We start from the raw sequence: 16,726 nt of genomic DNA, 5'->3' as shown, positions 1-16,726 counted from the left end.
GACATGTGCGGTGTGTTTCATTCTGAATCTAAATTCTGAATTTTCATTATTTCGAGATTCAGAAATATCCGCATTTTTTCCGAATTACAATAGTAACTCATTTAAATGAATTCCGAAATAACAAATCTAATATCGTCTGAAGCTCCAATCAAAAACAAAATTGAATTTGAAACACATATAGAAGTCTTTGGAAATTCAAAAAGAATAGAATAGAATAGAAAAGTAGAGAACAGAGTAAAACAGAACAGAATAGAGAATACAATAATAGAATAGAAAAGAAAATAAAGGTATAGAATAGGAAATAATATAGAATAGAAACAATAGAATCGATTTGAATAGCATAAAATAGAAAGAATATAGCCGTCTTTCAAAATTAAAAAAAAAAAATAGAATAGAAAAGTAGGGAACATAGTAAAACTGAACAGAATAGAGAGTTAAATAATATAATACAATAGAATAGAAAATAAAGGCATAGAATAGAAAAGAATAGAAAAACAATAGAATAGATTTAAATAGAAAAAAATAGAAAGAAGATAGCCATCTTCCGAAATTCAAAAAGAAGTAGAGAGCAGAGTAAAACAGAGCAGAATAGAGAATAAAATAATAGAATAAAAAAGAATTGAAAATAAAGGTATAGACTAGAAAATAATAGAAAATGTAGTAGAAAAAAAACAGGTTAGGAATGGAATAGAATAAAATAGAAAGAATATAGCCGTCTTTCAAAATTCTAATTTCAAAAGAATAAAATAGAAAGGAATAGACTTAAAGCGGAGTTCCGGACACAATTTCACTTTTTATATATAAATACCCCTGTAATACACAAGCTTAATGTATTCTAGTAAAGTTAGTCTGTAAACTAAGGTCCGTTTTGTTAGGTTGTTACAGCATTTAGAGACTTTATAAAATAGAAATTGACTGGGGCCATCTTAAGTGTGGGCATCATGAAGCCAGACTGTATGACTTTCCTGGATTTCAGCCTTGCAGATCTCGCACATGCTCAGTGCTGCACAAGCAGTGTAATAGGTTTCAGATCAGGTTTCAGCACCTGTGCGGTTCCCCTTGACAAAACGAGCCTCAATCTAATGTTAAAAAAAAAAAAAAAAAATCGGGTGAACTCCCGCTTTAAGTGGTTAAAACAGGAGGTGGGGACAGAGGGAGATAAATCACATAAGCAAACAAGTCACAGTGACCCAAAACTACCACTAGATGTCAGCATACTGCAAAACAATGGCAACCTGATGCAGTTCGATACGGCACAGGATAAATAGAAATACGTGTGAGAGAAGACCAATCCATAACTTCTTATGCCCCTCTGATCTCATTATTTTTTCTATAGGAGTTATGCCAAAGCACGGGTTGGATGTGTCGGCGTGTGAGATTTTTCGCTTTTACAAGCTCATCACCCTAAAGAATCTCATAGAGCCAATATCCATGATAGTTCCTAGAAAGGTGAGTCTCTCGGTGGGCACCTACCTGCACGGCACGTCGCTCTGCCCCCTTCGGGTAGCTGGAGGTGGGAGAAGGACTGGAAGGATAACACAGGTTTTTCTTTGTTGCAGTCAGAAACCTACCAGGAGGATATTTACCCCATGACCCCGGGTACCGAGCCAGCCATGGGTGCTATAGAGTGGCTGAGTGGCACCAACAAAGGTAAAAGATGGAGGACGAGTAAGAGGGCTTGTTCATACTAACGGTTGGGGGCGGTAAATTTTGTAGTTGAGCTGTGGTTTTTACCCCACCCAACTGCTCCCCCCAGAGGGAGTGGCCAAGGGCAAACATAGGCTCTGCTCCACGACCACGGCAGGAATTACACCCCCCCCTGTTGCTTTCAGCGGGTGGTAGTGTGGATTGCTCTTCATAGAGCACCGCAAGTCCAAAAACACAATACGGAAGCAGTTTATCCCTCCCAGTGTTCCCAACTCCTCCCGCTTCCCTTTCTAGTGAAACCATTGTCACTGGGACTGAGGGCCTTCCGCCCCCTCCTGAGAAATTCACCTTTCTCCTTGGCTTCCATTTGGCTTGCCTAGGCAACAATCAAGTAGAATATTACCATCACACACATTCCTGGCTTGAAGTAAGTAGGTGCTGGAGATAGAGGGATGGATCGGACGTGTTAGAGAGGTCCAGATAGATTAGATAGGGAAGGATCATGTGGGTTAGAGAGGTTCAGATAGGTTCGAGAGGAATGGATAAGATGGATTAGAGAGGTCCACTTTGAAGCCCAACCCTAGGATAAAAGTAAGGAAGGATGGGTTAGAGAGGGATAGATTGGAGAGGTCTGGGAGAGTTATGCCCTGTACACACGATCGGATTTTCCTTGGATGGTTTTTCCAACGGAATATCGCTCAAGCTTGGCTTGCATACACACGGTCAACACTACGACGAGGCGAGAAAATTAAGTTCAATGCTTCCCCAGCATGCGTCAAATTGTTTCTGAGCATTGCTTGCGGAATTTCTGATCGTGTTTTCGGGGCATTAGAGAGACCTAGATTAGATGGGTTTAGAGAGATCCAGTTGGGTTAGAAAGGAAAAAATGGGTTAGAGAGGGATGGATCGGGTGGGTTAGAGAGGGATAGATTGGATGGGTTAGAGAGGTCCACTTTGAAGCCCAACTCTAGGATAAAAGTAAGGAAGGATGGGTTAGAGAAGGATAGATTGGAGAGGTCTGGGAGAGTTATGCCCCGTACACACGATTGGATTTTCCGCTCAAGCTTGGCTTGCATACACACGGTCACACAAAAGTTCTCTGAACTTTTGTCAGATGGATCCCTCTAAACCATCCAATCTATCCCTCTTTAACTCATCCAGACCTCTCTAACTCATCCGATCCATCCCTCTCTAGCCCATCCTTCCCTACTTTTATCCTAGAGTTGGGCTTCAAAGTGGACCTCTATAACCCATCCGATCCATCCCACTCTAACCCATCTGATCTATCCCACTCTAACCCAATTGGATTTATCTAAACCAAACCAATCTGTCCCTCTCTAACCCATCCAGACCTCTCTAACCCATCCTTTCCTACTTTTATCCCAAAGTTGGACTTCAAAGTGGACCTCTCTAACCCATCCGATCTATCCCACTCTAACCCATCTGATCTATCCCACTCTAACCCAATTGGATTTCTCTAAACCAAACCGATCTGTCCCTCTCTAACCCATCCAGACTTCTCTAACCCATCCTTTCCTACTTTTATCCCAAAGTTGGGCTTCAAAGTGGACCTCTCTAATCCATCTGATCCATCCCTCTCTAATTCATCTGAAACCTCTCTAACCACTCCAATCTGTCCCTTTTTAACCCATCTGATACATCCCACTCTAACCCATTAAGACCTCTCTAACCCAACCCATCCATCCGTCTCTAACCCATCCAGACATCTCTAACCTATCCTTTCCTACTTTTATCCCAGAGTTGGGCTTTAATACAGACCTCTATAACCCATCTGATTCTTCCCTCACTAACCTATCCTGTCCTTGCTAATTCATCCGATCCAAGTTCTCTGAACTTTCGTCCGTCAAGAACGCGGTGACGTACAACACCACGACGAGGCGAGAAAATGAAGTTCAATGCTTCCCGAGCATGCGTCGAATTGTTTCCGTGCATTGCTTGTGGGATTTCTGATCGTGTTTTCGGGGCATTAGAGAGACCTAGATTAGATGGTTTAGAGAGATCCAGTTGGGTTAGAAAGGAAAAAAATGGGTCAGAGAGGGATGGTTTGGGTGGGTTAGAGAGATCCAGTTAGGTTAGAGAGGGATTAATGGGTTGGAGAGGGATGGATAAGATGGGCTAGAGAGATCCGCATAGGTTAGGAATGGATCAGATTGATTATAGAGAGGTCCGCTTTGAAGCCTGACTCTAGGATAAAAGTAGGGAAGGATAGGTTAGAGAGGTCTGGGTGGGTTAGAGAGGGATGGATCGGGTGGGTTAGAGAGGGATAGATTGGATGGTTTCGAGAGATCCAGTTAGGTTAGAGAGGGATTGATGGGTTGGAGAGGATAGAATGGGCTAGAGAGATCCGCATAGGTTAGGGATGGATCAGATGGATTATAGAGAGGTCCGCTTTAAGGCCTGACTCTAGGATAAAAGTAGGGAAGGATTGGTTAGAGAGGTCTGGGTGGGTTAGAGAGGGATGGATCGGACGTGTTAGAGAGGTCCAGATAGGTTAGTTAGGGAAGGATCATGTGGGTTAGAGAGGTTCAGATGGGTTAGAGTGAGATGGATAGAATGGGTTAGAGAGGTCCAGATAGGTTGGAGTGGGATGGATCAGATGGGTTAGAGAGGTCCACTTTGAAGCCCAACTCTAGGATAAAAGTACCGTAGGGAAGGATGGGATAGAGAGGGATGGATGGGTTAGAGAGGGATGGATCGGACGTGTTAAAGAGGGATAGATTGGAGAGGTCTGGGAGAGTTATGCCCCGTACACACGATCGGATTTTCCATCGGAAAAACCTTGAATGGTTTTTCCGACGGAATTCCGCTCAAGCTTGGCTTGCATACACACGGTCACACAAAAGTTCTCTGAACTTTTGTCCGTCAAGAACGTGGTGACGTACAACACTACGACGTGGCGAGAAAATGAAATTCAATGCTTCCGAGCATGCGTCGAATTGTTTCCGAGCATTGCTTGCGGAATTTCCGATCGTGTTTTCGGGGCATTAGAGAGACCTAGATTAGATGGTTTAGAGAGATCCAGTTGGGTTAGAAAGGAAAAAATGGGTTAGAGAGGGATGGATCGGATGGGTTAGAGAGGGATAGATTGGATGGGTTAGAGAGATCCAGTTAGGTTAGAGAGGGATTGATGGGTTGAAGAGGGATGGATAAGATGGGCTAGAGAGATCCGCATAGGTTAGGGATGGATCAGATGGATTATAGAGAGGTCCGCTTTGAAGCCTGACTCTAGGATGAAAGTAGGGAAGGATAGGTTAGAGAGGTCTGGGTGGGTTAGAGAGGGATGGATCGGACGTGTTACAGAGGTCCAGATAGATTAGATAGGGAAGGATCATGTGGGTTAGAGAGGTTCAGATGGGTTAGAGTGAGATGGATAGAATGGGTTAGAGAGGTCCAGATAGGTTGGAGTGGGATGGATCAGATGGGTTAGAGAGGTCCACTTTGAAGCCCAACTCTAGTATAAAAGTAGGGAAGGATGGGATAGAGAGGGATGGATGGGTTAGAGAGGGATGGATCGGACGTGTTAAGGAGGGATAGATTGGAGAGGTCTGGGAGAGTTATGCCCCGTACACACGATCGGATTTTCCATCGGAAAAACCTTGGATGGTTTTTCCGACGGAATTCCGCTCAACTTGGCTTGCATACACACGGTCACACAAAAGTTCTCTGAACTTTCGTCCGTCAAGAACGCGGTGACGTACAACACTACGACTAGGCGAGAAAATGAAATTCAATGCTTCCGAGCATGCGTTGAATTGTTTCCGAGCATTGCTTGCGTAATTTCCGATCGTGTTTTCGGGGCATTAGAGAGACCTAGATTAGATGGTTTAGAGAGGAATGGATCAGGTGGGTTAGAGAGGGATAGATTGGATGGGTTAGAGAGATCCAGTTAGGTTAGAGAGGGATTGATGGGTTGGAGAGGGATGGATAAGATGGGCTAGAGAGATCCGCATAGGTTAGGGATGGATCAGATGGATTATAGAGAGGTCCGCTTTGAAGCCTGACTCTAGGATAAAAGTAGGGAAGGATTGGTTAGAGAGGTCTGGGTGGGTTAGAGAGGGATGAATCGGACGTGTTAGAGAGGTCCAGATAGATTAGACAGTGAAGGATCATGTGGGTTAGAGAGGTTCAGATGGGTCAGAGTGAGATGGATAGAATGGGTTAGAGAGGTCCAGATAGTTTGGATGGGATGGATCAGATGGGTTAGAGAGGTCCACTTTGAAGCCCAACTCTAGTATAAAAGTAGGGAAGGATGGGATAGAGAGGGATGGATGGGTTAGAGAGGGATGGATCGGACGTGTTAAAGAGGGATAGATTGGAGAGGTCTGGGAGAGTTATGCCCCGTACACACGATCGGATTTTCCATCGGAAAAACCTTGGATGGTTTTTCCAACGGAATTCCGCTCAACTTGGCTTGCATACACACGGTCACACAAAAGTTCTCTGAACTTTTGTCCGTCAAGAACGGGGTGACGTACAACACTACGACGAGGCGAGAAAATGAAGTTCAATGCTTCCGAGCATGCGTCGAATTGTTTCCGAAAATTGCTTGCGGAATTTCCGATCGTGTTTTCAGGGCATTAGAGAGACCTAGATTAGATGGTTTAGAGAGATCCAGTTGGGTTAGAAAGGAAAAAATGGGTTAGAGAGGGATGGATCGGGTGGGTTAGAGAGGGATAGATTGGATGGGTTAGAGAGATCCAGTTAGGTTAGAGAGGGATTGATGGGTTGGAGAGGGATGGATAAGATGGGCTAGAGAGATCCGCATAGGTTAGGGATGGATCAGATGGATTATAGAGAGGTCCGCTTTGAAGCCTGACTCTAGATAAAAGTAGGGAAGGATAGGTTAGAGAGGTCTGGGTGGGTTAGAGAGGGATGGATCGGACGTGTTACAGAGGTCCAGATAGGTTAGATAGGGAAGGATCATGTGGGTTAGAGAGGTTCAGATGGGTTAGAGCAGTGTTTCTCAATTCCAGTCCTCAGGCCCCCCCAACAGGTCAGGTTTTCAGGATTTCCATTATTTTGCACAGGTGATTTGATCAGTTTCACTGCCTTAGTAATCACCACAGCCTTTTCATCTGAGGGAAATCCTGAAAACCTGACCTGTTGGGGGGGCCTGAGGACTGGAATTGAGAAACACTGGGTTAGAGTGAGAAGGATAGAATGGGTTAGAGAGGTCCAGATAGGTTGGAGTGGGATGGATCAGATGGGTTAGAGAGGTCCACTTTGGAGCACAACTCTAGGATAAAAGTAGGGAAGGATGGGCCAGAGCGGAATGGATCAGATGGGTTAGAGAGGGATGGATCGGATGGATTAGCAAGGACAGGATAGGTTAGTGAGGGAAGAATCAGATGGGTTATAGAGGTCTGTATTAAAGCCCAACTCTGGGATAAAAGTAGGAAAGGATAGGTTAGAGATGTCTGGATGGGTTGGAGACGGATGGATCGGATGGGTTAGAGAGGTCTTAATGGGTTAGAGTGGGATGTATCAGATGGGTTAAAAAGGGACAGATTGGAGTGGTTAGAGAGGTTTCAGATGAATTAGAGAGGGATGGATCAGATGGATTAGAGAGGTCCACTTTGAAGCCCAACTTTGGGATAAAAGTAGGAAAGGATGGGTTAGAGAGGGACAGATCGGTTTGGTTTAGATAAATCCAATTGGGTTAGAGAGGGACAGATCAGTTTGGTTTAGAGAAATCCAATTGGGTTAGAGTGGGATAGATCAGATGGGTTAGAGTGGGATGGATCGGATGGGATAGAGAGGTCCACTTTGGAGCCCAACTCTAGGATAAAAGTAGGGAAGGATGGGCTAGAGAGGGATGAGTTAGAGAGGTCTGGATGAGTTAAAGAGGGATAGATTGGATGGTTTAGAGGGATCCAGTTGGGTTATAGAGGGATGGATTAGCAAGGACCAGATAGGTTAGAGAGGGAAGGATCAGACGGGTTAGAGAGGTCTGCATTAAAGCCCAACTCTGGGATAAAAGTAGGGAAGGATGCGTTAGAGATGTCTGGATGGGTTAGAGACGGATAGATCGGATGGGTTAGAGATGTCTGGATGGGTTAGAGTGGGATGTATCAGATGGGTTAAAGAGGGACAGATTGGAGTGGTTAGAGAGGTTTCAGATGCATTAGAGAGGGATTGATCAGATGAATTAAAGAGGTCCACTTTGAAGCCCAACTTTGGGATAAAAGTAGGAAAGGGTGGGTTAGAGAGGGATAGATTGGATAGTTTAGAGGAATCAAATTGGGTTAGAGAGGAATGGATTAGATTGCTTAGCAAGGACTGGGTAGGTTAGTGAGGGAAGGATCAGATGTGTTAGAGAGGAATGGATCAGATGGCTTAGCAAGGACCGGGTAGGTTAGTGAGGGAAGGATCAGATGGGTTAGAGAGGTCTACATTATAGCCCAACTCTGGGATAAAAGTAGGAAAGGATGGGTTAGAGAGCGCTAGATGGATTGGATGGGTTAGTGAGGTCCTAATGGGTTAGAGAGGGATAACTCGGATAGGTCAGGGAGGGCCATATGGGTTGGAGTGGAATGTATCAGATTGGTTAAAGAGGGACAGATTGGAGAGGTTAGAGAGGTCCAGATGAGTTAGAGAGGGATCGATCATATGGGTTAGAGAGGATTGGTTGGTATAGAGAGGTCCGGATGGGTTAGTGGGAGGGATCGCATGGGTCAGATGTCCGAATAGGTTTAGGGAGGGATGGATCAGATGGGTTAGAAGGACAGATTGGAGAGGTTAAAGAGGGATGGATCAGATGGGTTAGACAGGATTGGTTGGGATAGAGAGGTCCGGATGGGTTAGTGGGAGGGATCGCATGGGTCATATGTCCAAATAGGTTAGAGTGGGATGGATCAGATGGGTTAGAGGGACAGATTGGAGAGGTTAGAGAGTTCCAGATGAGTTAGAGAGGGATGGATCAGATGGGTTAGAAAAGTTCGGATGGGTTAGCAGGATGGATCAGATGGATTAGAGAGGTCCGCTTTAAAGGCCCAACTTTGGGATAAAAATAGGAAAGGATGGGTTAGAGAGGAATGGTCTGGATGGGTTAGAGAGGAATGGATCGGATGGGTTAGAGAGGAATGGATCGGATGGGTTAGAGAGGAATGGATCGGATGGGTTAGAGAGGAATGGTCTGGATGGGTTAGAGAGGAATGGATCGGATGGGTTAGAGAGGAATGGTCTGGATGGGTTAGAGAGGAATGGATCGGATGGGTTAGAGAGGAATGGATCGGATGGGTTAGAGAGGAATGGATCGGATGGGTTAGAGAGGAATGGATCGGATGGGTTAGAGAGATCTTAATGGGTTGAGTGAGTGCGAACTTATATAGCGCAACACATGCAAACGAAATCGCCGCTGGGCGTTTAGTATCCATTCTCTGAGTGAAACTTTTGCCCTCAGAAGAGATGGGTTTTGATTTTTCCTCTGAAGGCCAAGTGGTTCACCTCCAATCGGATGCTGGTTGGTAGAGCGTTCCATAGTCTAGGTCCTTGGACTGCAAATCTCCGTTCTCCTTTGGACTTGTATCTGGCTTTGGGTTGGACTGGGATGACTCGGATAGGTTAGAGAGGAATGGATCGGATGGGTTAGAGAGGAATGGATCAGATGGGTTAGAGAGATCTTAATGGGTTGGAGTGGGATGACTCGGATAGGTTAGAGAGGTCCAGATGGCTTTGAGTGGGATGTATCAGTAAGGTAAGAGAGGTCTCCTTTAAAGTCCAGCTGTAGGATAAACTTAGGGAAAGATGGGTTAAAGAAGGATTGTTCGGGGAAAAAAAACAATAATTTTGCCCAGAGTTGGGCTTTAACATTCAGTTTTTGCTGAAATATATCTTTTGTTGGCCCTTCGTCTCTGAAAGAAAGACAAGTTTATTCATCAATGACTCGTCTTCTCACTGCTTCCCTTGTCCACAAGACGAAAAAATGCCAGTCACCGGGTGCCACCCTGCAGCCAGCTGTTTGACGATGGATGATGGTCTTTTCTCAACAACAATGTCTTTGTATCAATCAGTAACGAATCCTCAATCTTCCTTTCATTAGACCCCGTTCTGACGAGCCTGAAGGAGGGGTACCGCAAGGAGTCAAAGGCCACGTTCAAAGCCCCAGTGAGAGACAAGAAGAGTATGGTAGTAACCAGCATCGATTTACTAGAGAACGTGCCGCCTCGCACTGAGAATGAAGTGAGTATAGATAATATACCTGATCGACGACCTGTACCGTTCCCTGACAGTACGTTTCTGTACACCCAACATTGCCCACAGGGCCGGCCTTTGGTGTTCAGGCACCCTGTGCAAGCTAATCCTGCCCCCCCATCTTCACCCCTTGCCCCCTGGTCACCTAAACATACACAAAGAGGAAAAAAATATTCGTAACAAATAATTTGTTTTAATTTAACTTTACATTACACAGCCCCCCCCCTTAGTACGCCTCTGGATGGCCGCACGGCGCCCCTGTTGCCCATGGCGCCTTGTGCGGCTGCACAGCTCGCACACACCAAAGGCCGGCTCTGATTGCACAATTCACACCGTTATTATCGGCAAAAGTCCAAAGTAGCCAGACTGGACCGAAATTATTTTATTTAAAAGAGAGCCTCCTACAGGCAAAAAATATTTTAATAAATTAAGAGACCCTCGCAATTATCCTCGCAATGTTTAACCACTTCAGCCCCGGAAGATTTGGCTGCTCAATGACCGGGCCATTTTTTCCGATACGGCGCTGCGTCGATTTAACTGACAATTGCGCGGTCGTGCAACGTGGCTCCCGAACAAAATCGGCGTCCTTTTTTTCCCCACAAATAAAGCTTTCTTTTGGTGGTTTTTGATCACTGAACAATAAGAAGGTGAGGAGACTTAGGCCCCGTACACACGACCGGATCTATCTGCTGGGATTTATCCGCGGATCAGTTCCAGCGGATAGATCCGGTCGTGTGTAGGCCCAAGCGGACAATTTTCGGCGGATATTTTTCCAGCCGACGGATTTCCAGCGGATAAAAATTTCGTAGCATGCTACAAAATCTATCCGCTGGAATCCTGTCCGTCCGTCCGATCCCCATCCCTCGCATGCGTCGGAATGATTCGACGCATGCGTGGAAGTATTTACCTTCCAGCGTCGCGCACGTCGCGGCGACGGCGCGGACACGTGACCGCGGATGTTTTCCGCGCGGATTTTGATCTGATGGTGTGTACAAGCCATCAGATCGAAATCCGGAGGAGAAATGTCCGATGGAAACGGTCTGGCGGACCGTTCCTAACGGATATCTCCTCATCTGTACGGGGACTAAGGGTTTTCCCAAACATTAGCACTGTTAGAAAGAGCTAAAGCTAGGGCTTCCTTGAGCGAGGAGCATAGTGATCCCCCACATACCCTGACCATCAATGCAAGGGGGCGATTTACCACTAACCACCAATATAATTGGCCACTACAATGACCACTAATGTTAACCACTTCAGATCCGTAGGACGTCCTGGGACGTCCTCCACTTTGAGCGGTGATATCTGAATGAGGCATCATTCAGATATCGCCGTCTTCAGCTGGCGATTCTGTGCACCAGAAGAACGATCAAAGCGGCGGTTCCGCCGCTCGATCGTTCTTCTAGGCAGCGGGAGGGGACGTCCCCCCCTCCCGCCGCCATCCGGTGCTCTCCCGTGCCATCGGGGGCCCGGAGAGCGAATCGGCCGGCGCTCGTTGGTGAACCATAGAGATGACTGGTGACCAGACGGTCACAGTCATCTCTATGACCGTTATGACGTCACGCCCGGTACCCGGAAGTAAACAAAGCCGCTATCGCGGCAGTCGGCATGTAATCGGTGACATTTTTTTCACCAATTTCATGCTTGTAAGCCTGTAGGAGAGATATGGGGTCTTATTGACCACCCCGCATCTCTCCATAAAGAGGACCTGTCACACTGATTCCTATTACAAGGGATGTTTACATTCCTTGTAATAGGAATAAAAGTGATCAAAAAAAAAAATGTCAAAAAAAGTGTAAAAATAAAAAAATGAAGTAAAAAAAAAAAATTCAATAATAAAAAAAAAAATGTAAAACGCCCCTGTCCCGGTCGCTCGCGCTCAGAAGCGAACGCGCATGCAAGTCCCGCCCACATATGTAAACACCGTTTAAACCCCACATGTGAGGTATCATCGCGTGCGTTAGAGCGTGTGCAACAATTCTAGCACTAGACCTCCTCTGTAACTCAAAAATAGTAACCTGTAAAAAAAATTAAAGCGTTGCCTATGGAGATTTTTAAGTACCGAAGTTTGGCGCCATTCCATGAGTGTGCGCAATTTTAAAGCGTGACATGTTAGGTATCTATTTACTCGGCGTAACATCGTCTTTCACATTATACAAAAAAATTGGGCTAACTTTACTGTTTTGTTATTTTTTAATTCATGAAACTGTTTTTTTCCCTAAAAAAAGGCGTTTGAAAAATGATTGCGCAAATACCATGCGAGAAAAAAAGTTGCAATGACCGCCATGTTATTCCCTAGGGTGTCTGCTAAAAAAAAATATATAATGTTTGGGGGTTCTGATTAATTTTCTAGCAACAAAATTGTGATTTTTACATGAAGGAGAGAAGTGCCAAAATAGGCCCGGTAACAAAGTGGTTAAAGGACGCCAACATTTTTAATCAAGGAGAGATGAGCTCTACCTCTATGCCAATATGGGTCATCAGGTCTATGGCTTAGTCCCAGTAAACCCAAAGCTCCATCCAAGTATAGTAAATGCTGGCAGTGCTGGGACAAGAAAAAGTTCAGCAAAACACACAAGCCCAGCGCCAGCGGGAAAGCACAACCAAAACTAGGCCACTTACAACTGTGACAGCAGTTTGAAGAATGGAGGATGCTGACAGCGTCTGACATGAGGAGAGGAATGCGGCCTGGTCAGTCCACACCAAAAGGGGAAGGTTTCCTAGAAGAGGTAGATGTAGTCTCTGCACTGTCCCTACTCCTCAGAAACCTTTCTCTAAGCACTGTCCCTGCACGAGGGCGGGACCTTTCCCAATGCTAGCCACTTGCATAAAGTGCACCAAGCCCAGGAACCGGAGTCTTAAATAGACTCTGTCTGACCCAAGGTGGCCGGCAGAGTCACATGGGGCATCCTCATCCAATCGGATAGCATCCCCCTTGTAACCAAGGGAATCAAGTTCCCCCGACTTCCTCCCGCAACTATACTGTCGCTGCAATTAAGCGCCACCTGCAGTGGAGAATACAGACTGCACCTGCCTACAAACATTTTACCTCAGAGGAACCCCAAAAATAATTTTCAGGTCTCAGGAAAACCCTTACTAAAACTAATTCATCAGCAGTCGATTGGAAAAAATCCTCTTATATTGGTGGTCAGTGAGAAGAACTTCCCCCCCTTACAGTGGTGGTCAGGATGCCACCTTTACAGGCAACAAATACAGGCAGTCCCCGAGTTACGAACGGGCTAGGGACTGTAGGTTTGTTCATAAGTCGGATTTGTTCGTAAGTTGGAACAGTACCGTTTTGGATGGCCAAGATGGCTACTCGCGATTTAAGATGTACTGTCGAAATGTGCCCACCGTCGAAAAGTGGCTACGAATGCGCAGAACGGCAGGGACGTCACACTGCCTCCCGTTCGGAAGTAGGAGTCGGAGGTTCGTAACTCGGGGACTGCCTGTAAGATCATTAGTGTCATGTTGCTGGCTCTGCTAAGTGGCATTGGGCACAGGACTGTGCTGGCACCATCAAACAGGAAGTCAACCAGCTACAGCTCAGGAGAACCCCTAGAAACCTCCGGAGGACTCCTAGGCTTCTATGGGACCCTGGTTGAGAATGACTGGACTAGAGACATACTGAGGTTTTTGAAGTAACGATAAAGTCCCGTAATTACCATGTCTATAACTGTAGGGAAATCCAGAGAAGAGTAACGCTGCTCCAGGTAATATCAGGATGGGCTGGGTGCAAACCACGGCTCGCCACCAAGTAGTAGAAAAAGAGGGATACGGCTGCACACCACCAAACATGAAAGTCATAATGACTGCCACCAACACAAGGACACAGGAGAAGTTAGAGAGGTTACCTCTCCTGTGTCCTTGTCTTGGTGGCACTCATTATGACTTTCATGCACCCAGGGCCAGCGCCCCCACTAGGCAAACTAGGCAGCCGCCTAGGGCATCCCTCCACCTGGCTCCATCCCTCCACCAGGAGTTCTGGTGCTAAAATGATTGCATTTTTTTGGGGGGGCTGGCGCAAGTAGTTGGTCTCGCCTAGGGCGCAAAATAGTCTAGCACCGGCCCTGCATGTACCAATAGATCTATGTTGGATCGTTTGGTGGTGTGCAGCCGTATCCTTCTTTTTATATCTGTAGAGACTACTGTGTACTTATGCTTTTGGTACCAAGGCACCTTCTGCTCTGCAGGCCAAGGACACCCACGACTGAGAACAAACCCACTACATATGAATTTTGTGAACTCTCTATTACTCACAATGTCTACTCTGAATGTGTCTATTCTGCTGTATGCTTATACTGTACCAATCACCTTCTCACTTACCTGTGCCCTGTAGCTTCTGCGCATGTTCTACCGGCAGCAGGATGAGATCCGACGTCTGAAGGAGCACCTGGCTCAGAGGGACCTCTACGTCCGACAGCTGGAACTGGAGCTCAGAAACCTAAAGAATAATCATAAAGAAAGCTAGCTGTCCTTGGAACCCCCCCACCATGGTGGCCATCTGTTGTCACAGGAAGAGATGACTTACCCATGTACCTGATCTTGTGGGGGTTATAGACTAACTGGCCCTAGTGCCCGTCATAGGCACCTGGCAATGTGTATTGATCTGCACTAATTATTCAAACCATCATGTATCCAAGAAGGGTCACGCGTACATGTAAATGCAACTAACTCCTCAAGTACTTCAAAAACCCAGGGCTCAGCCAAGACCAAACCCCAGGGCTCAGCCAAGGCCAAACCCCAGGGCTCAGCCAAGGCCAAAACCCAGGGCTCAGCCAAGGCCAAAACCCAGGGCTCAGCCAAGGCCAAAACCCAGGGCTCAGCCAAGGCCAAAACCCAGGGCTCAGCCAAGGCCAAAACCCAGGGCTCAGCCAAGACCAAACCCCAGGGCTCAGCCACGGTCAAAACCCAGGGCTCAGCCACGGTCAAAACCCAGGGCTCAGCCAAGGTCAAAACCCAGGGCTCAGCCAAGGTCAAAACCCAGGGCTCAGCCAAGACCAAACCCCAGGGCTCAGCCAAGGTCAAACCCCAGGGCTCAGCCAAGGTCAAAACCCAGGGCTCAGCCAAGGTCAAAACCCAAGGCTCAGCCAAGGTCAAAACCCAAGGCTCAGCCAAGGCCAAAACCCAGGGCTCAGCCAAGGCCAAAATCCAGGGTTTAACCAAGGCCAAATCCAGGGTTTAACCAAGGCCAAAACCCAGGGCTCAGCCAAGGCCAAAACCCAGGGCTCAGCCAAGGCCAAAACCCAGGGCTCAGCCAAGGCCAAAACCCAGGGCTCAGCCAAGGCCAAAACCCATGGCTTAGCTAAGGCAAAACCCAGGGCTTAGCCAAGGCAAAACCCAGGGCTTAGCCAAGGCAAAACCCAGGGTTTAGCCAAGGCAAAACCCAGGGCTCAGCCAAGACCAAAACCCAGGGCTCAGCCAAGGCCAAAACCCAGGGCTCAGCCAAGGCCAAAACCCAGGGCTCAGCCAAGGCCAAAACCCAGGGCTCAGCCAAGGCCAAAACCTAGGGCTTAGCCAAGGCCAACACTATTAGGCCCAGCTGGTTTCCAATGGGTCATGATAAATTCTTAGTTCTGAGCCTTACATGATGAAATCTTGGGGTGGGGGGGGGGGGGGGAGATGGGTTTGTAAAAGATGTCCCTCAGGATTTAGGCTGGTTATACACACATATTTCTTTTTTTTTACAAATTCACTATTTATTTGCACTTACACAACACCATGTATTAATGCTTCGTAGGGATACCAGGCGACGCAAGGAACACACGAGGGTCTTTTTGTTGGAATGATTGGATGTGTATGACTAGCTTTATATTCTGCTTCACCTGCCTTCAAGGAACTTTAAAGGGTTAATAAAGGAAAAACATTTTTTTCTTTTAAATAACAAACATGTGATACTTACCTCCACTGTGCAGTTTGTTTTGCACAGAGTAGCCCCGATCCTCCTCTTCTGGGGTCCCTCGGCTGCTGTCTCTGGTCCTCCCCGCAAGAACTCAACACATTCATGCGAGAGCGCTCGCATGGTGATGAGTCCTTGCGGGCGCGCTCCTGTGATACAGCGAGCGGCCATAGCCGCTCACTGTATCACTCGGCGCGCCGCGTCACTGGATGTGATTGACAGCAGCGCCAGTCAATGGCTGCGCTGCTCTCAATCCATCTGCTCTAGCCAATCAAGCGGCTAGGCTGAGCGGCGAAGAGGATCTCGGGACTGAGCGTGGGACTTTCGAGGGGTCAGGTAAGTAAAACGGGGGGAGGGGGGGGCGGCATCATCAGATGTTTTTTCACCTTAATGCATATATTGCATTAAGGTGACATTTTTTTTTCCTTTACAACTCCTTTAACCCCTTTCCCGCTGACCACCTCCCAGCCCTTTAAGGGTTCTAAAAGCCGTAAGGCTGAGGCGGGCATTTGGGTCATGTGACCGGCCGTCACAGCCATAGGTGTGCGCAGGGGATGTGCCTGGGCACACCCTAATCAATCTGTGTGGTGCCAACTCCCCCTACTGCCCAGGCTTCCTCCCGTGTTGCTGGTTTCCCTCCTCTCCCCTCGACTGCTGTGGGGGATGTTTCAGGATGGAGAGCAGGGGAAGGGGGCTGACCAATATATAATTTACCGGACAGTTCTTTTTCTAAATGAACACACCCACTTACTGTGTTCATTCATAACTGAAGCATAGCAAACCGTGCATGGCCGATCCTAGGCAGTGTGCACAGGGTGCATTGCACCCAGGCGCCTGCAGAGGTGGGGGCGCCAAACATCTAACAGACTCTGTAACAGAAGCCCTCTCTGTGTCCTCTTCCTGTATTTTGTTTATTGTTAAAGCGGTGGTTCACCCTAAAAACTACTTTTTCTAATTCCACTGCCCCCC

The 16,726-nt window shown here is 47.0% G+C and overlaps 1 protein-coding gene across 1 annotated transcript in view; it reads left to right on the top strand.

Annotated features, from left to right (window-relative positions):
- CORO2B (coronin 2B) overlaps window positions 1-15,739 on the top strand; it is a 123,448-nt gene extending 107,709 nt beyond the window's left edge. The window contains exons 9-12 of the mRNA XM_040342233.1: window positions 1,337-1,449; window positions 1,560-1,650; window positions 9,710-9,849; window positions 14,198-15,739. Of these exons, the coding sequence (XP_040198167.1) occupies window positions 1,337-1,449; window positions 1,560-1,650; window positions 9,710-9,849; window positions 14,198-14,329 (476 nt within the window). The 3' untranslated portion in view covers window positions 14,330-15,739. The remainder of the gene's footprint in view (window positions 1-1,336; window positions 1,450-1,559; window positions 1,651-9,709; window positions 9,850-14,197) is intronic.
- The last annotated feature ends 987 nt before the right edge of the window (window positions 15,740-16,726 follow it).

This window comes from Rana temporaria, chromosome 3 (genome assembly GCF_905171775.1).
Source record: "Rana temporaria chromosome 3, aRanTem1.1, whole genome shotgun sequence".
NCBI lineage: Eukaryota > Metazoa > Chordata > Amphibia > Anura > Ranidae > Rana > Rana temporaria.
This window is presented reverse-complemented; position numbering and strand designations above follow the sequence as displayed.